This window comes from Eulemur rufifrons, chromosome 20, assembly GCF_041146395.1.
Source record: "Eulemur rufifrons isolate Redbay chromosome 20, OSU_ERuf_1, whole genome shotgun sequence".
Lineage (NCBI taxonomy): Eukaryota > Metazoa > Chordata > Mammalia > Primates > Lemuridae > Eulemur > Eulemur rufifrons.
This window is the reverse complement of record NC_091002.1, coordinates 40,451,865-40,475,786: the sequence shown is the minus strand read 5'-3', so window position 1 is coordinate 40,475,786 and position 23,922 is coordinate 40,451,865. Positions and strand designations below refer to the sequence as shown.

The following is a 23,922-nucleotide window of genomic DNA, read 5'->3' as shown; positions in this document are numbered from 1 at the left end:
AGCTGTGGGACCCGGAGCCAGGCAGGCACTGGCCCAGCCCCGTATAACCCCACAAGCGCAGCCTCGGGACTGGGGAGGGTGTTGCCTGTACCAGGTGCCGCCTGGGAAAGGAAGGCAGGCGTCAGACCAGGTAGGGGGCAGCGGACATTCTCTGTGAATGGCCAGGCAGTAAGTATTTTAGGCTTCGTGGGGCTTGCGGTTGTTTTTGTTCTTGCTTTTTACAACTCTTTTAAAATGTGCAACATAAAAACCATTCTTGCCTCCCAGGCCACACAGAGAGGCCGTGGGCTGTTGCCGGTGGCCGACCCTCAGGCAGTGCCCGAGCTGAGCTTGTGGGGTTGCAGGGGCGAGGCGGGGCAGTGGGGAAGAGGATTCCAGGCAGAGAGATCTCAGCGGCAGAGGCCGCTTGCAGCATTTACAGCTCAGGGGGCCACACAGAAGCCACACTCCTGGCTTTTCTTGCAAAATCAGACCTGGCCACGTGGGCCGTGCTCCCAGCTGGCAGCAGTGCCTGCCGCCCATCACGCTGCCCGCTTTGGCTCCCCGGGTCCTGGGTCCCCTCTGGGCCATGCCTGCTGGCCCCATCAGCCGAGCTCTGCACTGAGGAATCCAGTCATGGACAGGTTTGCGTTGAGAGGGGTGGGAGGGCCACAGGAGCCATGAACAAGATCAAATCCAGCCGCCAGGTGAGAATGGATTGAGGGGGGCAAGGTGAGCAGGTGACAGGCAGCAGGGTCTTGGCCAGTGGATCACAGCTCTTGCTCCTCCTGGCTGTGTGACCCAGGACCAGTCCCTCTACCTCTCTGTGCCTCATCTCGAAGTGGGGATAATGACAGCACCTGCCTCGTAGGGTGCTGTGAGTTGCAGTAAACGAGTCGACGCACCACCCAGTGCTGGGCACTGCTGAGCGCTTGTAGCATAAGGGAACAGACCCGATCCGTGTCCTGGGGAGATCACTTGGACGCAGGCTGGGCTCTGAGTACCCACTGGGTCCATGGGTTGCAGCAGGTTCTCATGGGGGAAGGAGAGTCCTGTCCACGGGCTGTTGCAGGACCCAGCGAGGGGTCCAGGAGGCTGGAACTAGGAAAGAGAACGGAGCTCAGAGCTCGATGGGAGAGAGATTTAGAAAGTGATTCTGTGTTTAACTTTTTGTGTATGTGCACACGCTGACCACACTGTATCCATCTAGTCCTTGGTAAGGAGGGAGGGGGGGATTTTAAATGAGGTGGTCAGGGGAGGCCTCCTTAAAGAGGTGACACTGGAGCAGAGCCCTGAGGGATGAGAAGTCACCGGCAACACGAGAAGCTGGAGAAGGAGCACTCTCGACAGAAGGCATGGCAAATGCAAAGGCCCTGAGGCTGCAGCACGTCTGGGATATGGGAAGAGCGCACTGGGCTGAGAAAGAGAAAAGACAGGACAGCGGGAGGGCACAAGGTCCAAGGGGTAGGCAGGGACCAGATCGTACAGGGCATCAAAGACCAGGACCAGAAGCTCGGGTCCCACCCTCAATATGGCGGGAGTTACGGGAGAGTTTTAAGCAGGGGAACAACGTGATCCAATTTGCCCTTTAAAAAGATTCCCCTGGCTGCCACGTGAGAGTGGATTTTAGGAGCACACGGAGCAGGAAGCCAGGGAGGAGGCTGTCGTAGGCATCTTGCAGGGGGATGATGGTGGCTCCACCCCAGGCTCAAGCCATGGCAGTGGAGAGAAGCCATGCTCGGAGAGGGCAGGTGTGGGGCTTGGTGACATCTGGATGCAGGCAGGGCGAGGGAAGTCTCCAGGGTGGATGGGAGGCAGCGTGAGGTGGCTTTGGGGGCCCTGCCGTGTGCGCCATCGCCGCCGTGTCTTGCAGAAGTGGCAGTGCGTGGAGGACGCCACGGGGAAGCTGAAGCTGCACAAGTGCAAGGGCCCCATGCGGCTCGGCGGCGGCAGAGCCCTCTCCAACTTCGTGCCCAAGTACTACGGGCAGGGCGGCGAGGCCTGCACCTGCGACAGCGGGGACTACAAGCTCAGCCTGGCCGGACGCCGGAAAAAGTTCTTCAAGAAGCGTAAGTGTTGCGGCCTGGGCCGAATGGGACCGCGGGAGAGAGACCATGCCCGGAAGCCCCATCCGTGCATTCAAGGAAAGCCACAGTTACTTGTCACCCTGCCAGGTGTGGTTCTAGGAGCTGGGGAGACAGCTGCGCCCCCTCAGAGCCACCCATTCCAGCGGGGCGCCGCTGTCACCCAGAAGGGAGATGATCTGCAGGTGTGATGAGTGCTCTGAAGGGAGTGGGAATGACTCGGTCTCAGAGAACCCCGTAGAGATTTTACTTTGAGACAAGAATCCCCTGGTCTGGAGGGTTCTGAGCAGTGGGGACAGGATCAGCTTTGTGTTTTCAAAGGATCCCTGCAGCTGCCATTTCAGTGGGCTGCCAGGGGCAGGAGCAGAGGCAGGAGCCCCGTCGGGAGACGGGCCGAGGGGTCTGACCAGGCCGAGGCACCGAAGGAAGTGGCCGGGTCGGGTGGGATCCGCAGGGGGCGCCACCAGGGGGCGCTCGCACAGTCCAGCCCTATTGGCCAATTCCACGTTTGCAGATTCGTCCGCCCCTAAGTTGACTTGTAGCCCCAGAATCAATCCTTACGTTATTTTTGTGGTCACTCGCAGGCATGATTCGAGTTGCCTGCCACACACATCCCCAGCTGAGGCAGAACAAGGCCCGCTGTGCCTTCTTGGTTCAGCTCATGCTGTAAACAAGTGTCCTTTTCATTGTTTATTTAGTGTCATGCTTTTCACATCTTTGTACTATTTCTGGTGATTTCACTGTTTAAACGGCCCAAGCGCTGTGCTGAAGTGCTGGCTGATGTCCTAAGTGCAGGCAGCCGTGCCATGTCCTACAGAGAAACATGTGCTAGAGGAATTTCCTTTGGGCGTGAGTTGTGCTGTGGGCCGGGCATTCAGTGTTAGAGGGTCGGCTGTGTATGAAGTAAGGCGCCGTCAAACTGAAGCACAAGGACGAGGTTCTGTATCGATCAGGTGAAGGCGGTGTTATGACCAGAGGCGCACAGGTCCCCTGCTGCAATTCCCGTATTTCCCCTAGGAGCCACAGTTGAGTGTGCAACTCCCGTATTTCCCCTAGGAACCACGGTTCAGCGTTCGCGAACTCGGTGTTTGCGGCAACTTTGTAGAACTTCCTTGAACAAACGAGAATAGACTATACTTGGGACAAGTGGGGAAACGCCCCGCCCAACTGAAGATGCTGCCTTCGCACCTCACCCGCAGCAGGGCAAGGAGAGGACAGGCAGGTAGAAAGCTGGGGAGCAGAAGGTGGGCAGCAGGGCTCTGCTGGGCCCAGCTGGAGCTCGGCTCCCCATCCGTGAACTAGGAGCCGCCCTGCCTGACTTTACAGTGGGAATGAAACTGTGCTTTGGAAGCGCTCGGAGGGCTCCTGGGTGCCTGGCCAGCTGGCTGCAAGTGTCCCCTCCCGGCTGAGCAACTTCCCACGCAGCCGACTGCTCTGGGCCACTGGCCCAAGGACAGCCAAAGCCTAATTAGATATTTTTGTTGTTTTTTTTTTTTCAATTATGGTAAAATACATGTAACATAAAATTTACCATCTTAACCATTTTTAAGTATCCAGTTCAGTAGTCTTGAGTGTATTCACATTGCTGAGCAACCAATCTCTAGACTATTTCCACCTTGCAAAACAGACTGTGTCCCCATTCAGCACCGTCTCCCCGTTCCCTCTCCCCACCCCCTGGCAACCACCATTCTGCTTTGTATGAACCTGACTGCTCCAGAGACCTAGAAGGGACCTAAGTGGAATCATACAGTGTTTGTCCTTTTGTGACTGGCTTATTTCATTCTATGTCCTCAGGGTTCCTCTCTGTTGTAGCGTGTAGTGACGAGAGCAAATTGATCCTTTAATATACAGAAGATGCAGGCTGGCTTCTAAAGTCTGGGGCCTGCCTCCGGCCCGCAAGCCCTCGGTTTTCAGCCTCTGACTTAGAGCCACAGCAGCACCGCCCAGGCCTCGCCCTTTTCTTCCTAGAGGAATGTGCTGGACAGCCCCTCTTTACCCAGTTCACATCAGCATTTTTATAGCCATGTTACTTTTTTTTTTTTTCTTTTTTTAATTGAAGTTCACGTCACATAAAATTTACCGTTCTCATAACTGTATACGACACAGAAGCACTTGATATGTTCAGTGTTGTACAGACACCACCTCGCTCTAGTTCTCACATGCATCGCCCGGGAAGCAAATCCTATGCCCATGACGCTCCTCGGTCCCGCCCCGGCAACCACCGACCTGCCTCCTGCCTCTAGAGACTTGCCTATTCTGGAAAGTTCATGCAAACAGTGACACAACACGCGCCCTTTGGTGTCTGGCTGCTTTCATTTAGCGTATGGCCATCTACATTGTAGCATGAATCAGAACTTCATGCCTTTTTATAGACGGATATTCCATTGTACAGATACAGAACCATTTGTTTATCCGTGCATGGCTCTTTCTCGACGTTCTCTCAGGGTGGCTGCCTGGCTCTGGCACTTCAGTCTCCCCAGTGTGATCACCTCCAGGTCCTCTCCCTGCAGTCCAGGACCTGCTTCCGGGTGGGAAGATCTCAGGAGGCGTCAGGTCTCAGGCAACACTGAACCCCAGGCTGGGAAGCCCGGCCCTATCTCGATTAAGGGCCTATTGCCTGGGGAGCCTGGCCGGCCCCTCCCAGCCTCGCTAACGCAGCCACCCCTCTGCCACCCACAGAGTACAAGGCCAGCTACGTCCGTAATCGCTCCATCCGCTCAGTGGCCATCGAGGTGGATGGCGAGGTGTACCACGTAGGCCTGGACGATGCAGCCCAGCCCCGCAACCTTACCAAGCGGCACTGGCCAGGGGCCCCTGAGGACCAAGACGACAAGGATGGTGGGGACTTCAGTGGCACTGGAGGCCTTCCAGACTACTCAGCCCCCAACCCCATTAAAGTGACACATCGGTGAGAGTCCAGGCGGAGGTTGGGGTGAAGGAGCAGGATGGACCTCGGCAAGGGCTGCCCAGATGTGAGCCCCTGGGCCGGTGCCCCCTCACCCTCCAGGCCCACACGTGATCCCTCCCCACAGGTGCTACATCCTGGAGAACGACACGGTCCAGTGCGACCTGGACCTGTACAAGTCCCTGCAGGCCTGGAAAGACCATAAGCTGCATATCGACCACGAGGTGAGCAGAGTGTGGGTGGGGAGCATGTCCTCGGTCCCACCATCCTCACTGGCAGGGCAGAGGCCAGAGGGGCAAAGGGGGGGTCCTCAACCCAGGGACAGGAGCTCCAGTCCTGGGTTGTCCCCGCAGCAGGTTGTCTGAGAGAGGACAGCATATTCATGTTGTCCCCCTTTTTGACTATACTTAGTCCTTTCAACAAGCCTGGGAGACATTTAAGCCCTCAGAGGACTCGGCTGGCTCTTGGGTGGGCCAGGACGGGAGAGCGACTCCACCCCTTCGCTGGGGCCTGGGCGGAGGGGCAGGGAGGTCCCTTCAGCAGGTGGAACCAAGTGCCTCCTCAGCGCCCACGGACGCTGCTGAGCACAGACGAGGCAGGGCTGGGGCAGCCCCGGGCCGCGCCCTTCTTGTCCAGCCGGGAGAGTTTCCAGGCTTCCTCTCCTGCTCTGTCCCGCAGATCGAAACCCTGCAGAACAAAATTAAGAACCTGAGGGAAGTCCGAGGTCACCTGAAGAAAAAGCGGCCAGAAGAATGTGACTGTCACAAAATCAGGTGAGCAGGCAGCAAAGGACCCCCACAGGGCCCCCAGCTCCCCTGCAGAGCCACTCCTGGGGACTCAACATCCCCTCTCTTAATGGGCTCCTTTCATTATTTTTTTTTATCCCTAGCTTCTCCCCCAGGGCAAAAAACAAAAATCAGTAACAATTCACATCCCCGTTGCCAGCCCGTGGGGCACAGAGAACCCGCGCTCACCGCGCAGAGCTGGTGCCGGGCAGGGAGAAGGGCCTCCCGCCGACCTTTCAGAAATCGCCTGCGTGGCTCGCGGTCCACAGACCAGCTCAGGGTCCCTCTGGCCCAAAGGGCAGCACTCCAGAGCAGCCCTGTGCAATAGCACCTGCTCGCTGACGGAAGTGGGCTGGTCCGCCCTGTGCAGCATGACAGCCACTAACCACGTGTGGCTACTGAGCACCGAAAGGTGGCCAGTGGCTACCGTACTGGGCAGCACAGTGGCCGAGGCCCTGCCACCCTCGAGGGCGGCTGGCAGAGCGTGGGCTCCCAGTGCTGGCCCGACCAAGCGCTCGGTGACCGGGGTGGTGGGACCCAACCTCCAGACGCCAAGGCTGCCTGAATCCAGGCCCCGCTGCTTCTGGCCTTGGCTCAGTTATACCTACCCCAGCCTTTCTGCAGCCTGGCCCGGGGTCTTCAGCCAGAGGCCCCTGCTCATGCTTGGAGGAAGGAGCCAGCCAGGCAGGCAGGGAGCTGCCACCCTGGGGACAGTATAGTGCCCTCCCCACGCCAGCCCAGACAGGAGGGGGAGCAGCAACACGTGGGAGCCCCGGGAACTGCAGCTTCTGAAGCCTGGGGTCGGGGTCTGTTGCAGTTACCACACCCAGCACAAGGGCCGCCTCAAGCACAAAGGCTCCAGTCTGCATCCCTTCAGGTAAGGGCTGCTTCAGGCCTGGGGGAGGAGGCTGCCCTCCCTTAAGCCCTGGCCTTTCCCTGGCGGCCCCTGACCGACGCTCCCAGATCAACGCGGAGGCCTCCAGACGCCCCCTCGTGGCCAGGGGGGATGGCTGCAGCCCGGCCAAGCAGGGGCCGGACACAGGAAGGAGGGGAGTGGCTGTGAACAGGAGTCCCAGGAGCCACCCGATTCTCTCCCAGCCTCTGTGCTGCCTCGGGTAGACAGAACACCCAAGTCTGGTCCCAGCTGTGCCTTGGATCCGCAGTAGGACCTGGGACCCTCGGCTGCTCTGCCCCTGGCTCTCTGCTGGGGAGGCTCAGCCCAGCCCAGCCCCAAGGGTGGACAGGAAGGGAAGAGTCAGAGTCATGGGTCCTTCAGGGGCCCAAGGTGTGTGTGGCCCACCATGCCCACAGGAAGGGTCTGCAAGAGAAGGACAAGGTGTGGCTGTTGCGGGAGCAGAAGCGCAAGAAGAAACTTCGCAAGCTGCTCAAGCGCCTGCAGAACAACGACACGTGCAGCATGCCAGGCCTCACGTGCTTCACACACGACAACCAGCACTGGCAGACAGCGCCGCTCTGGACACGTGAGCGAGCCCGGGGCGGCACAGGGGCAGGCACAGGGCGGGGTGGGCAGGCTGGAGCCTGGAGGGCCAAGAAACTTCTCCGCTTTGTGCAGTGACCCGCCTTGCCCCAGGCTTGTGAGGGCTTCACTGCCAGCCCTTTGGGTCTCTCAGAAACAGGCTGCCTGACGTCGGGGGTTCCCAGTGTTCCAGACTGTCACTAGGCATCTGAGGAACTGGCCCAGGGGGCTGTCCCTGACGGGAATCACTGCTGGCAGACGGCGCTGCTTCCTGCAGGCGCTCAGGGCGTGCTCTCTTCCCTCGGCAGTGGGGCCTTTCTGTGCCTGCACCAGCGCCAACAACAACACGTACTGGTGCATGAGGACAATCAACGAGACCCACAATTTCCTCTTCTGTGAATTTGCAACTGGCTTCCTAGAGTACTTTGATCTCAACACAGACCCCTACCAGGTACGAACGACATGAGCTGGGGAAACAGGGAGGTGGGGTGCACAGGCGCTGCCCCGGAGGCACACCTCCCCCAGGGAGGTCATGACAGATCTTCCAAATCCCATTCAGTCACTAAGACAGCAGGAGTGAGTCTGGAAGCCACTGAGAATTTGGGCACTCGATGTTCCATCAGCCCTTTTCCGGCTCCTCCCTCCCGCGTGGGTAAGACATTGTCGAGCTTCTCCCTGCAGCTTAGGCACCTGCCAACATCCAACCAGGCTTTGCAGGAACTTGTGAGGACTCCTGAAACTGTAGCGCTGTGGGGTCAGGCCAAATGCTGCACCTTCCGGGGCCTTCAGGGACCGTGCAGATAATGTAACAGTAACACTCACAAAGCACTCACCCTGCCAAGCACTTTGCTGAGTGCTTCCGTACCTTAAATCATCTAAACACATACGGGATTGAAGAAGTGTCTGGTAATTGAAACTTGTGAGCCCTGGTAGAGGAACAGTCACTGCTGGGCTTTAGCATTAGCGTTTATCTGTAATGTGGCTTTGATACTGTCCAACCTTCAACCTTTTAAGGAAAGCTTGAAACAATTTTTTAAACGAAATCTGATTTTTAAATGTCAGCAGTTCAATTGCTTTGTTTTGCTTTGTTTTAATTACTACATAGGCTGCTGATCTGTCGTCTTAGATAGGTTCATCCTCAGACTTTACCAAAGGGAGTGGCAGAGGGTATAGGTCAGTCGGTCACCAGTGGCTCCCAGGCTAGGCAGGGACCCAGATCACTCACCGTCCTTTCACAAATGGCCGTTTTCCAGTCACGAGGAGCTGAGGGACTTGGAGTGAGGCGAGTTTCCTGACCGGTGGCTCCAGAAGTCCAACGTTAAGTACACAGATAGGGCTTTTATTCTCATTAAGAGGACCTGGTGGGGCTAGAAGCCATAAAGTCACCTAACTCTTCCAAACTCTGGCTCTTGCCGAAGTGGAGGTTGCAGTGAGCAGGACACTAGCCCACAGCACCTTCCACTCCCAACCTGCCTGAAATGTCTCCCCGGGTTGGTAGAAGAGGATGGCAGGGGAGGGTCCCTGGACTCACCTGGCTGACAACCTACCTTTCTTCCAACCAGCTGATGAATGCAGTGAACACACTGGACAGGGAGGTCCTCAATCAGCTACACGTACAGCTCATGGAGCTGAGGAGCTGCAAGGGTTACAAGCAGTGTAACCCCCGGACTCGAAACATGGACCTGGGTGAGTAGGCGCCCCAACATGGGGCCTGCAGAAAGTTCCATAGGAAGGGACTTTGGAGGTCTTGTCTACTCCAAGAGTGAGCTCAGAATGACCAGGAATTGGGAGGTGATGCAGTTCAAGACCAATCATCTGGAAGGTTGCGGGTGCCCCCTGCCCATGGCAGGCAGTAGGCCCTTGCTGAGCTGTGCTTCCTGAGAGAGGAGCACGCAGCCCAACCGCACAGTAAACACACGGAGTTCCCTCTCATTTCGCTTTCCTCCCTTGTGCTCATTCATTCATTCAACATTTACTAAAAAGTTATACCTGGAACCCTGTTGGTTACCGGAAAGCAAAAAGATGGCCATCCTCCCTGACCTTGTGTGGAGCAGACATTTTCTAGGGACAACAGTCCATATGGGGGAGGCTCTTGCTTGTATGGAGAGATTCAAACAGGATGATGTAATGTATCATCCGTGGGATGGGGCACCGTTAGGTAGAGTGCAGGTCAGACCTTCGAACTGAGTCCTACGGAGCAGGAAGCAGTCACGCGCTGAGAAAACACAGAGGCACTGCGGGAGACGTGAGGTGTGAGGAGCAGACGGGAGCCCTGCGTGGCCAGAGCCAGCACAAGTGAGGGTTATGGAGAGTGGCAGGAGGGTGTCAGAGAGCCACCTGTAGTAACGGGCTTTGTAGGCCACGGCAGAGGGTTTAGACTTCATGGAGGGTTTTAACCTGGGTAATGAAACAGTCTACATTTTAAAAGGACACTCAGATTGCTAAGTGGAGAATGGAATTCTTTGAGGAATAATAGTTAAGATGACACCGTTACCCAGGAGAGAAGGCGGTGGCTTAGACCTATGTGGAGGGAGCAGTGAAGATGGAGAGAAGATGGATTTCAGATGCCGGTGGTGAAGCCCACGGAATGTGGTGATGAGGCCGGCGGAGGACAGAATATTAAGAGTCACAGGCAACTCCTGGGTTGTGTGTGGGGCAGGGCAAAATCAGCAGTTCTAAGTTTAAGATGCCAAGTAGATATTTTAAGATGAAAAAAGCTAAAAGAAAGCAGCTGTTCACTTATTAGCCACAACAAAATGCAGAGAGAGTAGCCTAAAAACCTGTGGTATTTGGAGGACCTTGGAGAGTTTTTAAATATAGCTAGTAAGACACCTGGAGTTCATGTCAGGAAAATGACTAAGCAGCTTAGGAGGAAGAATTCAGATGCCACAGTCAGACAGCGAACATGTTTACAGAAGACAGTAACACTGCCTGATGAGGAGCCTAATGTCGGAATTCTCACCAGGGGCTTCCTGACATCTGCCAATCGAGTGCTGCTCTTACGATCAAAGTTAAGTGACTTATTGGTCACCCTGTGCCAGGCGCTGTGTGCATTAGCTGATAATCCTTATGATGACCCTTTAAGGTGAATCATCTTAGCCTTATTTTATGGATGAGTAACATGAACCAGGTCAGCTGACTCCAGAGCCCATGCACTGGATCACACCGCTGTATCCTCAGGAAACCGTCCCAAGAGCCAAGGCCACAGGGATCTCCCTCCTGCCACACCTTTTTCAGGGCACTTGGCTTTCTGTCCTTTGAAGAGTAGGTGTTCGTGCCCGTGTCTACCTCCCCCATCGTGACTAAGGTCACAGTGTTGAATGAAGGCATCAGGAACCTAAGACTGACGTGGTGGCACTAGATCGGAGGCAATCTAAGGCTACCTAGGAGACTTAGGGAAAGTTCACCTCGTAATTCAGTTAACTCTGACAAGGGAACACCATCAACATCATGGTATTGCGACACAAAGCCTGAGATGGTTTTCTGGGTATTTTTTAGAAGGCAGTTATAAAGCTTGTCATTGATTGTGCCATTTTTGCCCTAAACTACCTGTTCGTATTTTTTTCATTTCTCCCTCATTTAGGACTTAAAGATGGAGGAAGCTATGAACAATACAGGTATTTAGTTTTGTTATTAAAGCCTGAGGAAAGTTCTCGTATCTTGGCCCATCCGTCAGTCTCATCTCAGAGGCTGCACCAATCGTTGAGAGATGGCCCTTCCTCTGGTCTGCCAGGGGCCTGGACCACCCATCAGTGATAGGTGTCACTTAGGGTACCTTCTGTGTATGGTTCTTTGGGGATGGCTTTTTCTTTCTTGGTGATGGTTAACACTCATTCTCCTTTTGACACTTGAAAACTTAGGCAGTTTCAGCGTCGAAAGTGGCCAGAAATGAAGAGACCTTCTTCCAAATCACTGTGAGTTGGGGAACCAGCTACAAGTAGAGATCTGGTTCTGACTACTTTGTTTTGCCAAGGCTGTTCTGTGTGCATGCCATTTCTTACCTGTCACCCTCACTTGTTCCCGTAATGGGAGTCTTTCCTGTAAGAAAACATACTTGAATCCATTTCATGTTTTAGATTAATACCTTTTCGAATAAACTTGTTCTCGCTATAATCTGTGCTTGGTAAACGCCAGCTATTACTTAGAGGTTGAGAAGCATTTAAATATTACAGCTGCCAGACATCTTGAAGGCTGAGGCTGCAGAAGGGCTAGCTGGTCCATAGCTTCAGGAGTAGGATGGCCTCATTAAATCGTTTCCCAAAACATGCTATGAACTCTCTCTCTCCAGTGCCAAGAGAGGCTGACAGGGACTAAGCGGAGATTGTGACAACCTGGAAAGTTCAGCTGTAGTCTAGAGCGAGCAGCTAGTTTGTTGCCTGCAGGCATGGAATGCAGCTTGCCATATTTTCTAATTCATCCAGGAAATCCAAAAATGCAGGTAATGTGTGGGAATTCTTTAACATTGGCAACGAATTTGACATGAAGTTACCATGCCAACAAAAAAAGCCCCCTTGGTGAACTGCCATTTGCAACCTCTGGTCTCCTCATTTCTTCCTTTATAAAACCACAAACCTATGTGGTTTTAACAGGACATTAATAATGGACCAGCTAAGCATTTCTTTGCTGCTTCCAGAGTTAAGGGCAGAATCTTTACATCTCACATTGTCTTTAGCCACTATTCTACCCAGATCTTTAAATGACAGCTCTGGCAGGCACTGGATGTGTAAGTAAGCCACCGAAAATTGAGATGATTAGACGGTAGCAATCTCTTTCTGAGAGACTCAGAAATACTCATTCTCAGCAGCCACATCCTTGAAGCAAAGCTTACTCAGCTGTGGGACTGATTAAGAAATCCAAAGCGGCATGATAATCACAAGCTAAGACGGATCTGTTTTGTTCTACAGGGGACAACTGTGGGAAGGCTGGGAAGGTTAACAACAGCGATGGACCTCCAAAAATGGAGAGGCGTCACCTGACTGTACAGGCAGTGAAAAGTCGTGTGTGATTTCCAGCAGACCTCTGCTGTAGGCCGGACACCTGGGACAGAGCTTGCTTTCAGTCAACGAGGCAGATCCTGGAGGATAACCGTCAGGAGCAGAGGGAACTGCACGAAGTCCGTTTTTGCCCCTGCTTTTGCTTTGGATTATACCTCACCAGCTGCACAAAATGCATTTTTTCATATCAAAAAGTCACCACTAACCCTCCCTGAGAGGCTCATAACGGAAAAAGAACAGAAAGAGATTTTCCTGGAAATTTCCCCTAAGGGTGAAAGTCACTGGAATTTTTTTAAATCACAGGGGAGAAAACAACCCTGTTTTAAATCCTTTTATTCTCTTGGTTCGTCACAAAGAAGGAACTAAGAGGCAGGACAGAGGCGACTTGCAGAGGCTGTAAACAGTGCAAAGATGATGACAAAGAGTCAACAGCACAAAAGAAATGACATTAATTACTTGGCACTGAAACTCTGGCTGCCTCTGAAGAAACTGCCTTCACTGTATATATGTGACTATTACATGTAACCAACATGGGAACTTTTAGGGGAATCTAACTAATAAGAAATCCCAATTTTCAAGAGTGGTGGTGTCAATAAACGCTCTGTGGCCAGTGTAAAAGAAAATCCCTTGCAGTTGTGGACATTTCTGTTCCTGTCCAGATACCATTTCTCCCAGTATTTCTTTGTTATCTGTCCCAGAACTGATGTTTTTTAAGGTACTAAAAAGAAATGAAGTTGATGTATGTCCCAAATTTTGATGAAACTGTATTTGTAAAGAAATTTTGTAGCATAAGTATTGTCATACAATGTTTAAAACCCCAGCCAACAACCAGCAGTTGGTACGAAGAAACCTTCGACATTTTGTAAAAGGCCATTCTTGGGAGTTTTTTTGGTGTGTTTTGTTTTTTTTTAAGCAAGTATTCAAGATACTACCTTTTTGGAAAGGAGATACCTTGGGTTTAGAGGATTTTTTAAATGGCAGTAGATAGCTGTACATTAATGACTAAAATTTATCATACCTCAAGGGACCTCACAGGTAAGTCTCACATTACACCAGCTTTGGGACTTCATTTTTTTAAAAGTATTAATCAAATGCAATGCAATTCACCTTAGCCAAACCCTTCTCTGTGTACCTGATACAAGTAGTTGTCAGAATTCTAGAATGGGAGAAGGAGGAGGAACCTCAGGCATCACCACTGCAACCCATTTCTCATTTCACAGATTACAGATGATCCCTAAGCATCTACATTTTGTAAAAACAGTTTCATGCTTTTGAACACCAGAAGTAGGCCAAGCCAAGGTTCCCTAGCAAGTGTTTCGGTTTTGTTAACTTCACAAAAACTGCTGTTACTTAAAATGGGTTTCCTTAACCTTCTTTTTCACCCTTAATCCAATAGGGATTTTTTTTTTTTTTTTAAAAAGCAAGCTCTTCAGGCTCGAATTTTAAATAGAAACCTTTATTTATTATGACATCCAAAATGGTCAGCAAAGCAGTCACAACTCACCACTCCCCAGCTCATAAGTCATCTCATGTGGTTTCGATTCTTTGCAGGGTAAAGAACGATTTCAACTTTCTTTAAGCAACACTTAATGGAACTTGATTGAAATTGAATTTATTCTCAATACTATAAGTCAATTTCTGAGAATTTAAATATTGCTCTCAGAATGACATTTCCATATATTAGAAAATTCCATATATTAGAGAGAGAAAAGGGAGGAAAGAAAAAGCAAACACCCTGCTCATTATTAAATAGTGTGCCTTAGAGTTGAAAACAACTCTTGTTCCTTTGCAACAGGGGAAAAATTTCCATCTATCCTAGAAGTTTTGCTCCTATGAATCTACTTGTGAACAAAACTCATGGCTTCTGCAAATAACAAGGGAACTGGACAGGCATATGAGTAACTGGCAATCCATTCTGTTTACTTTCCAACTGCATCTACCTCTGGATCAAAGAACTTCTAGGACATCAAGCCAATTATCTTCTGTAATACCCTACCCCTAATATACCCCCAACTCAGATTATTAAATACTGATAAACTAAGTAGTATTGTTTATTGATATATACACCTTTCAATCCAGATGCACAATTTAGAAAAGTGGCATCATAATATGAACATTAACAATGCAACTTCTATTTTTTAAAGGAAGAAACATTTATCTCCTTGATATCATTTTGATCTTTATAAAATATACTTATTTATATATCTTTGGATTCAGCAAAAAAGTAGGTACTGGAAATATCCCACATTCTAAAAGCAGATGAAAAGATTACTTATACTGTTCACCCAACAGATACCAAGGTTTTAAAAACGGGGAGGCGGGGTAGCGGATTGTGAGAGGTAGGCAGCGGGAATACAAAGAGAATTATCCCAAAAAGATAAAAGGGCAATAAAGGTAAAAATAAAAAATTATCTCAAAGACTGCAACTATTAAAATCAAAATCTTGAGTTTGCACCAATAAAATGAACAAGTAGAAAATATAAAAACTTATAATAAACTTCATTTTTTTCCCCATATAAAAAAGGAGTGCTGCCTTCCAGTTAGCCTGGAGCCAGGACTGAGAAAAGAATCACAAAACTTGTATTTTTTTTGTTTTGTTTTAATAATTTTTAAAAGTCAAGAAAGGTAAGAGCACCACTCTATTTCTCCCCACACAACTTAAACAAGGAAGGTTCGGACACACCTGACACACGGGGTTGAAAAAGACAGAGACTCCTGTTCAGCTGTGCCTCTGTCTCCAAACAGCAGAATGTGTTATCTGACGAGCCCGGGCCATTACAATGGAAGTTTATGGATTTACAATCTCAGATTTATTTTGAACCTGGTGGGAGGAGGAAAGGAAAGAAGGGCAAACTCATAATTGCCTACACCATTACAAAAATAAAATCCACTCTAGTGGTGGTTCTGGAAATATAAGGTTTTACTTATTAATAAGCATATCAAAGAAATTAAATGATCTTACCTTCAGAGACATCTAGAAAGATTAGCTAAACATGAGTGAAATTAAAAAAAAAAAATAACTGGCTCTCAGTTATTGCTAGAAAATGACACCAAGGCTAGCAGACATTTGAAATTCATAGATAGCCCAAAAAGCAATTTCATTGAACTGTTTGAACCTAAAACAGTAACCCAGATAAAGGGAATTAAACTTGATTTTTCCCCCTATTCCCAACTGACTAGAACAAGTGTCAAGGAGAGGCAACAGCAGAAAGTGGCAGGGGACAAAAGAAGGAGGGGGTGCAAAGGCGCTCAGACTGTGGCTCTGAATCACAGAAAAACTGCTGTTCTGAACATTGAGCTCCTTAAGAAATAATAATGACACTATTCTAATTCACAGGGACACAGCAAAAGCATCACCATTAGCAGAATGAGTGGACAGCTGAGCAGACACCAGAAACCACACACCAAGGATCCTACTCCTGAGATCTCAGTGTGGGATTCAGGTCTTAGCAACCAAAATCTTAGAACATTCTTAAAATGCATGAAAAGGCAACATACTCAATTTAAAAATGAAAACAAAAACCACGAGTTGCTAGTACTTAATTTATGGGCTGCTTAAAATCCGAAAGTTTCTTTTTAAATCAAATTATTTGATTTTTTTTAATTCCAGATTTTCTTTTTATTTCCACATATCTCTTCTTTCCCCTAAAATTAACAAAGTGCTTAGTTCTGGCAGAGGAATTAAAAAAAAAAAAAATTAAAATGTCTACATCTAAACAGATAATCTCTTTAAAAAGCATTCAGATTAAGAGATTGAAAAGGGTGAGATATCTAAAGCTGGGGTATGGGTTAGCCATGGACCACTGTCCCTTCCCCAGGCCATGAAATTCAGGGGATGTCTTCTGTTTGTAGCCTCACCACGCTGAGCTTACTGAAATCAACAATGTTAAATATTTAGCTTCACAAACTCTGTAAAAATGAGTTGTTGTGACCTACAAAAAAGGTATATACATATTTTACATAATACAATATCTTAAAGGTCATATTTACAAAAAAAAAAAATCTATTCACAGAAACACTGCAAAATTCTGATTCAGAATGCAGTACCTGGCCTTGGGTTTTCAGAAGTTTATTTTTGAAAAGCATTATTGCTCTACCATATAGGCAAAGGGTGACACCAGTACTTTAAAAAAAAAAGAAAAAATCACAGCTTTTGTCCAACAGATTAGTGTAGACAAAAACCAGGAATGTGTTTTATCATTCCTCAAGACCTCAAGAATATTGCATTTATCCATTACTTTTTAAATAAAGTGCACTCAGCTGCACGTTAGCATGTGAAAAATTTGCTACTGCTGCAATTAAATACTGTCATCTCATTTTCCCTTCTGCAAAGCCATTTGAAATCAATGACAATTCCTGGAAGTGAAGTATTACAGGACATTAGAGGCAAATTAAAATCTTCATTAGTAGAAAGCCTAAGACAACAAAGAATGGGGACAGAGCAACTCAACACCATCAGTAATGGGCAAGAATTCAGAAATTCCAATTCAACCAGACAAAGGGTCAACACAGAACTACTTGGCAGTGACAAAAACACTTGAAAACTGGGACTACACTCTTTGTCCAGTACTGCAACTAGAGAAACCAGATGTTCTAATCTTCCTTGATTTCTCCAATGTTCTCTGCCGCCGCCACCGCCCCCGCCCCCCCCCAACCACCAAATTTACGTGAAAGACTTTGGCTAGTAAGGCAGAAAAAAGTGACACAGGAAAGTTTTGTGATCAGTAACACTCTGTATCTCCAGAGTCACATCCCTAGGGGGCGGAATGCCAAAAATATTTGTTTTGAACACCATGATACACAGGAGGAGAGGGGAAAACAACAGGTAGATATTGCGCTTCAGCTTAAAATCCAGTCCTGCTCAAATGACATCACTTAGAATACCCTTAGCAGAGATTGAAGCTGGTCCTTTCTTCAAAGCAGGATGCCTACAACGATTCTTTTCCTTCCCGATAATCCCAGTGCAGTGTCATTTGTACAGTGATTTCCTTAGAGGTGCTGGTGCAGAGATATCAGCAGTATTTCTGTTAGCAACCAGAAAAAAACATGAGTAAAACATGTGCTATGCACAACAGAAAGGATCCCTATGTCTACATTCCTGGCTTACAGTGTGGCTCTGGCTGATTGATTCAGATTCCTTAGAACTCGAATTACCGAAAGTATCCGCCCAATGCCTTCAAACCTAAAGTTTTTTCAATTATTATATCTTTAAAGTTATACATCCAAGTTAAATCTACCTAGGACATTTAGATTACAGCTGAGGCTTTGGTTCTCTCCAGAGAACAAGAAAAATGTCTGAAAAGGTAAGGAATAGACCCCCGTACCTGATCAGGACCCATGGGCATGCCAGACATGGGCATCGAATTCATGTTCATCTGTCCCATGTGAGCACTGCTGCCATTCATGTGCACCATACTGTATACTGCAGGGTTCCCCTGGTGGGCAAACTGCTGCTGGGAAAAGGAGCTGTAAAGAAGGTGTAGTATTACCTCCAGAGTCTTTCAGGGCATGCGCAGAGACTATCACGATTTTGTCAAATGTTGTACTTAAGCAGGGTGTACCAGAGAGAAAACTCCCCGACAGCCTGCAATCCATTTTTAACAGCTGTCTCTACTCAGTACCCTAATGGATATGTACATGGTGTGAAAGACTCTCAAAATGGACAAGCCAAGTAACATATCTTCTAGTATGAAGCCAGCCTTTTCATTTCTCCATCTAAACAAGTTTGGCTGAAAAACGCAAAGAGATTAATTTCCTGGACTTCTGACACTAGGATACGAATGACATTAAAAAGCCACCGCTCTTTACCTGTTTCTGGCCAAGTTTCCCGATGGCCAGCCCTTCATTTCTGAGGACTGATACATGGGTGCAGTCTGAGGATGTTGCATCATGGGATTCTGGGAGGGACCCATTCTTGATGACATCATTGTGTTGGGAGGACTAGACACTCGACCAAAGGCTGGATCTGGTTGTTGTCCCATTCCTTACAAAAATAAAGAAAAAGATGAAATAATAATGTTCAATTTGGGGGGTGGGTGCTGTAGAATAAATAAATAATGTTCAATTGCCGCCTCCTCAAATATCAGCTTTCTCTGGTAATTTTATTTAAGGAGGGGTGGAGGGAGGTGGTAAGTGTAAGATACAAAGTGCTACAAGATGCTGCCTCCCCGTTATCCTTGATTCTGACCAAGATGATGACTAGAACAACTGGCTTACGACAGAAAGGCATGCCATCCAGAGCTCTTAAGGTAACTTGCTTCAATGGGCTTTTTGTGTAAAAGGGACTCCCTATCACTCTACTCACATCATTCTGTCCCTCTTTAGAGGGCAGAGGAGTTACTGTCCCCAAAAAGCAGGACTGTATCCTGAAATGTAAGCTCTCCAATAGACACCTCTACTGCCACCATGTTCCTGAAACCTCTCAAAAGGCTGAACTGAAGAGGTCTCTGCACCACCGTAATAACAAATCTAAGTCACCAAGAACTTAAAAGCCCACGCAGTGCATTCCTCTCACTGACGTGACCAAGCGTTCAGAGATTACAGAGTTCTATTTAAGAAGGGAAGGGAGAAAACTCTGTAGTCAGTCTTTCATCCAAATTAATAGGTATGGGGCTGAAAAAACACTCAACTATTATGATAGAATATATCTGCCTCAATTATCTGTGTACTGCAGCAGACATTTTTGATTTTAATTTTTCTTGTAAACTAAAAAGAGTGAATAGTATTTTTGTTTTCCATGTGCAAAAGATGTAGTGAAGCTTATGTCCTTAGTAATGTTACTTTAGGGAAAGCATATTTTCACTGTCATATTTACCATAACTTGGTGGATATGGGAACTGCTGTGGTGGAGCTTGTGGCATTGCAGGTCCAGCCAAAACCCCGTCCATGCTGGGGGACGCAGTCACATTAGGGGGTGGGCTGAAGGCCTGTGTCTGTTGCTGCTGCTGTTGCTGCTGCTGTTGCTGCTGCTGCTGCATCATCATCGCCACCCTCTGTTGTCGGAAGTGATGACTCAGCAGCTCTCTACTGCGTTGGGCAACCATCTGGGCATTAAGAAAACCCTGCTGATACCCAAGAAAGAACACAATTACACATGTATAGGGAGAACCTGCCTGTTTCATACATACAGTACCCGCACAATGCATTAGTTATCACAGAGAGAAAATACTCAGTGCTTTCTTTACGATTAAGGGAAAGAGAAAACGCTCAATTCTTTATGATAAAAGCTTTCTGGCTACTGGGGGGAAAAGGAAGGTGCTAAAGAAAGGGGGCCTGGAAATTATTTGTGGCTAGGAGACAAAAGACGACAAGTTGTTGAGTCAGAAACATTCCTCAAAGTGAAAAACTTGAGGGATATGATCTAAGGACAAACTTTTCGGGAACTATGAAATAAAACTGTGAGAAAAAGAGGAGAATTCAGTGTGTTGGGGCAGTGGGGAGACGGAACAAGGGAAGCCGGCCCAAAAAAGATGCGTGTATATTCAGATAAGCAGGGAACCACCTCAGAAAGTCCTGAGTCTTTCTAAACCTTCCTAAAGGACAAGTGCGGCAAGGAGAAGCTGTTTGAAATTTCAGGAGGTGACATACTCAAAGCACTAACAAGGAAGTTGATGTGGGCTCTATGAGTGGGGAAGATCAAAAGCAAACTTTTATCATCTTTTTGGAGGGCATCCTAGCTCAGCTTACACAAGATGTATATCAATATAAATATCAGTACTTCCAAGTAGCGAAAGACAATGAAATTGGGCATTTCATAGTTTTCTTGTTTTTAAACAATTATAAACAATATTTTAAATCACAGTAGAAGACTGTTGTGTACTCATTGCATCGAGCACATTAAGCAAATATCTTAATACTGTCTCTACCACTGGCTGGAGGCAGAGAGGAGAGTTTTAATATCTTCTCCCACTTCGGGAAACAAGTCATCTCAGAGGCTGTCACTGAGAACAGGATTATGTATTATTTATTTTCTTCTTTATACTTATAATTTCAAAACTTTACCCAGTGAGCATGTGGTTTCATAATCCAGGAACAAAGAAACATTTACAGATTTATTATTTAAAAAGCCTGTGATAGCTGTTCTCACAACATAGCAACTGAAGGAAAAGGAAATTCATTTAAAAAACACTAATCAGTGGTTTAATGAAGGAACCCCTCCCTTCTCTGATCCCTCCCAGTCACCGGCAAGAAAGGAAGAGGAAGAAAAAAAGTGTGATGGGCCAGTTTCTTGCACAAGAAATTCAGAATTACTTTTATTCATTTAACAAACATTTATTGAGAGCCAACCACAGACCAAGGCCTGTGCTGGGGACAACATGTTCTCCTTACCTGGGAGCTCACCTGGGGCTGCATCATGGGCCTCATCACTGCGGCACCACCAGTGGTAGGGTTTTCCATTTTCATTTCAAGTGCCTGCCGGCTCTGATTCAAAAACTGAAGTGACACAGGTTGGTTAGAATGCAAGTAGAGAGTGCTAATGGTGGCCAAGACAGCTTTCCAAACCTCAGCACCACCTAATGAGGTCACGATGATATCTCCAAACCCATTAACCTGGTTAAAAGGCACATCTAAACTGAACTGGTCCACTTTTATACTGCAAGAAGGTCAGTGCTGTAAAGCTCTTGGCTAGCATATGAAGCTCTACTGTTGGGCACTGGGAGAAATAGTAAAAGTACAATTTTGCAGTTTAAAGAATTATCTTCGATGGAAACTCAAGGGATGTGTAAAGTCAAGTTTTCTCTGGAATTATTCAGGCACTTGGGGAAATAGCTTTAACGTGATCAGAGTAATAGTGAATAACTACCTCCTCTGTTACCTTCCTGCGAGTAACTTTTAGTGGAAAAGAAATGGTAAAAAGATGAACACATTAACAAAGCTTTCCTGAGTACCTAGACTGACTTTTAGGAATATTTTTGCACTGGAGAGTCTCCGGCTCGTTTACTTCCACCACATTTAATAACTCAGCACAATCAAGACACAAACAACAGAAATAATTAAATTTTAAAACATTTGCTGGGAATAAGGAAACAATGGGAAAAACAAAAGTCTTCTCTTGGAATATTAAAAGAGAGCTCCAGTTTTATAAAACATCTAGAAAGCAGAGAATCCATAAAAAATGCTGAGATCAAGAAGGTTCAAATATTTGGTTATTAGTATTAAGGACTTTTAAAAAACAAAAATTAGCTACCTTTAAGACTACAAAGTCATCAGGAAAATGTTTTTCCCCCAGAGCAATCCTCTCTGACATTTTTTACTTTTTAACTTGTACAATGGAATATTCTTATAGAAAGGTGTCTAACTCAGCCGGGTGCAGTGGCTCACGCCTGTAATCCTACCACTCTGGGAGGCTGAGGCGGGTGGATCATTTGAGCTCAGGAGTTCGAGACCAGCCTGAGCAAGAGCAAGACCCCGTCTCTACTAAAAAAATAGAAAGAAATTATCTGGACAACTAAAAATATATAGAAAAAATTAGCTGGGCATGGTGGCGCATGCCTGTGGTCCCAGCTACTCGGGAGGCTGAGGCAGAAGGATTGCTTAAGCCCAGGAGTTTGAGGTTGCTGTGAGCTAGGCTGATGCCACAGCACTCTAGCCAGGGCAAAAGAAAGAGACTGTCAGAAAAAAAAAAAAAAGGTGTCCAATTCTAGCACAACCACTCCTTAACAAGGAGCCATCTGTACAAATAAAATCTTAACACAGAAGTAAAAACAAAAGGAATTTCTTTACTTGACAAGGAATGGAGAGCCAATGGTAAGAACACTGAGGGACACAGCCTGAAAACAAACTAAGGAAGGAGAGGCTGAAGGAAAGGCCACTTTGGGCCAAAGCAGAGCATGTGACTGGTTACCTGCTGGCCCTGCAGCCTCTGCTGAAGCTGCATTCTAAGTTGCTTGGGGGTGTTTGTCCGAGGTCTCATGACGTTGGCCCTCGGGTGCATTCCTTGAAGAGGAAAATTGCCTTGCTGGTTCATCTGATTCATCATAGAGTTAAAAGATGGTGATTGTCCCTGAAGATTAAAGCCTCCTTGCATTGGAGGCCCCTGTGCTGGGTAGGTTTGTCCATATAATGCTGCCTTCTGATCCATCATTACTGCTGCTTCTTGGCCTTGGAAAGCATCCTGTTTGGGCTCCAAAGCCTGTCCCTTAAACATCAAACACATAAACGAACAGTGAAGTATATCTGTGAAAGCGACAGAAATCACATGCTCTAATGAAGATAAAAAATAGTTAACATATGTGAACAATGTTGCAGAATTCCAAAAGCAAAATCAAGCTTATTGTCTGAAGTTCCATCAGAACTATATGTCCTCTGTTCCCTGAGAACACAGACTATACCCCATCTGTTCCCAGCTCTGTTTTATAGCCTCGCAGACTCTCACACACATAGATACTAAAATATTTTCTGAGCTAAATATCTATAATGCATTAAATACCTAGAGAAATATTACTTGTTCCAGACCAGATTTCTGTACCAATAAACATGGATCTCCCAAGCCAAGTATAAAATAAATTAAAATCACTGTGTTCAATGAATTCTCGTGTAGTTTGTGCAAGAATGTTTCTGAAAGTAACAAGAGGTGATTTTGGTAGACAGATAAAGCAACAAATGCTCACACACCCCCAGAGTGCATTCACCAGTTGAACAAACCCTAAAGGTGGTCACACCACTATTCACACATAGGGGAAGAAAATGAAATCCATTCATTCAACAAGTATTAAAGCTTGTTATGTGCCAGACATCACTTCTCTACATGCTAAGGATATATGCAAAATAACATCCAGTAGGTGACATAAAGGGAAGTAAAAATAAATATTCTTTTTTTCTTTTCTTTTCTTTAAGAGACAGGATCTCACTCTGTCACCCAGCCTGGAGTGCAAGTGGTGCAATCAAAGCTCACCGAAACCTCAAAGTCCTGTGCTCATAGGATCCTTCCAACTCATCCTCCCAAAGTGCTGGGATTACAAGCATGAGCCAACTGCACCCAGCCAGAAAAAGAAGTAAAAATAAATATTCTGATGGAGGAAAAAGCCTGCTGTGCTAAGACAAGAGCAGCCTGTCAGGTACTGCATTAACCTTTATCTTTTCATCCATAGGCATGGAATGGCAAGCACTCAGTCAAAACGCTTGACGAGTCTCGCCTTAAAGCATCCTTCACCCCACTGTATTTTCTCACACCTCTCATTTATATACACACACACTTATATATATATAGGCATATTTCATATACATATGAAATAAAGCATTTCCCTATTGCTATATTTCCTGATAATTATTTATGAGAAGGTAGTTTTTGTTTTGTTTTTTATTTTTGAGACAGAGTCTTGCTGTTGCCTGCACTAGAGTGCCGTGGCATCGGCCTAGCTCACAGCAACCTCACACTCCTGAGCTCAAGCGATACTCCCACCTCAGCCTCCCAGAGTGCTAGGAAGAGAAGGTAGTTTTTAATAGTCTAAAAAGACAAGGAAATGAACATAGTATTATGTAAGGTAAATTTGGGGTCATGTAATTTGGGAAGAAATTATTTTATGAAAATGACCCAAGACTTGCTGTTTTTTCTTCTCTCACCAGTATTTAACTTCCATGGTGCTTGGCACTTTCTTTTGATTTTTAATCTCTATATATATTCTTTCTTTTACATATATATATATATATATGCACACACACACACACACACACACACTTTCTACTTAGGTGCTCTCAT

General features: G+C 47.2%; 2 protein-coding genes across 7 annotated transcripts in view; one reads left to right on the top strand and one right to left on the bottom strand.

Moving 5' to 3' along the window:
* The window catches only part of SULF2 (sulfatase 2), a 105,422-nt gene extending 92,773 nt beyond the window's left edge, over nucleotides 1-12,649 (top strand). For 4 of the 5 annotated variants that reach the window (XM_069496384.1, XM_069496385.1, XM_069496383.1 and 1 more), the window contains 11 exons: nucleotides 1,853-2,048; nucleotides 4,743-4,971; nucleotides 5,096-5,192; nucleotides 5,647-5,741; nucleotides 6,571-6,630; nucleotides 7,065-7,234; nucleotides 7,539-7,681; nucleotides 8,793-8,916; nucleotides 10,814-10,847; nucleotides 11,091-11,144; nucleotides 12,135-12,649. In XM_069496384.1, coding sequence (XP_069352485.1) covers nucleotides 1,853-2,048; nucleotides 4,743-4,971; nucleotides 5,096-5,192; nucleotides 5,647-5,741; nucleotides 6,571-6,630; nucleotides 7,065-7,234; nucleotides 7,539-7,681; nucleotides 8,793-8,916; nucleotides 10,814-10,847; nucleotides 11,091-11,144; nucleotides 12,135-12,165 — 1,233 coding nt within the window. In that variant the 3' untranslated portion in view covers nucleotides 12,166-12,649. The remainder of the gene's footprint in view (nucleotides 1-1,852; nucleotides 2,049-4,742; nucleotides 4,972-5,095; nucleotides 5,193-5,646; nucleotides 5,742-6,570; nucleotides 6,631-7,064; nucleotides 7,235-7,538; nucleotides 7,682-8,792; nucleotides 8,917-10,813; nucleotides 10,848-11,090; nucleotides 11,145-12,134) is intronic. The other variant, XM_069496386.1, reaches the window with a different exon arrangement.
* Nucleotides 12,650-16,220: 3,571 nt separating this feature from the next.
* The window catches only part of NCOA3 (nuclear receptor coactivator 3), a 133,234-nt gene continuing 125,532 nt past the window's right edge, over nucleotides 16,221-23,922 (bottom strand). For both annotated transcript variants that reach the window (XM_069495587.1, XM_069495589.1), the window contains 6 exons: nucleotides 22,069-22,362; nucleotides 20,553-20,657; nucleotides 19,039-19,288; nucleotides 18,033-18,207; nucleotides 17,549-17,690; nucleotides 16,221-17,248 (listed from right to left, as the gene is read on the bottom strand). In XM_069495587.1, the coding sequence (XP_069351688.1) occupies nucleotides 17,237-17,248; nucleotides 17,549-17,690; nucleotides 18,033-18,207; nucleotides 19,039-19,288; nucleotides 20,553-20,657; nucleotides 22,069-22,362 (978 nt within the window). In that variant the 3' untranslated portion in view covers nucleotides 16,221-17,236. The remainder of the gene's footprint in view (nucleotides 17,249-17,548; nucleotides 17,691-18,032; nucleotides 18,208-19,038; nucleotides 19,289-20,552; nucleotides 20,658-22,068; nucleotides 22,363-23,922) is intronic.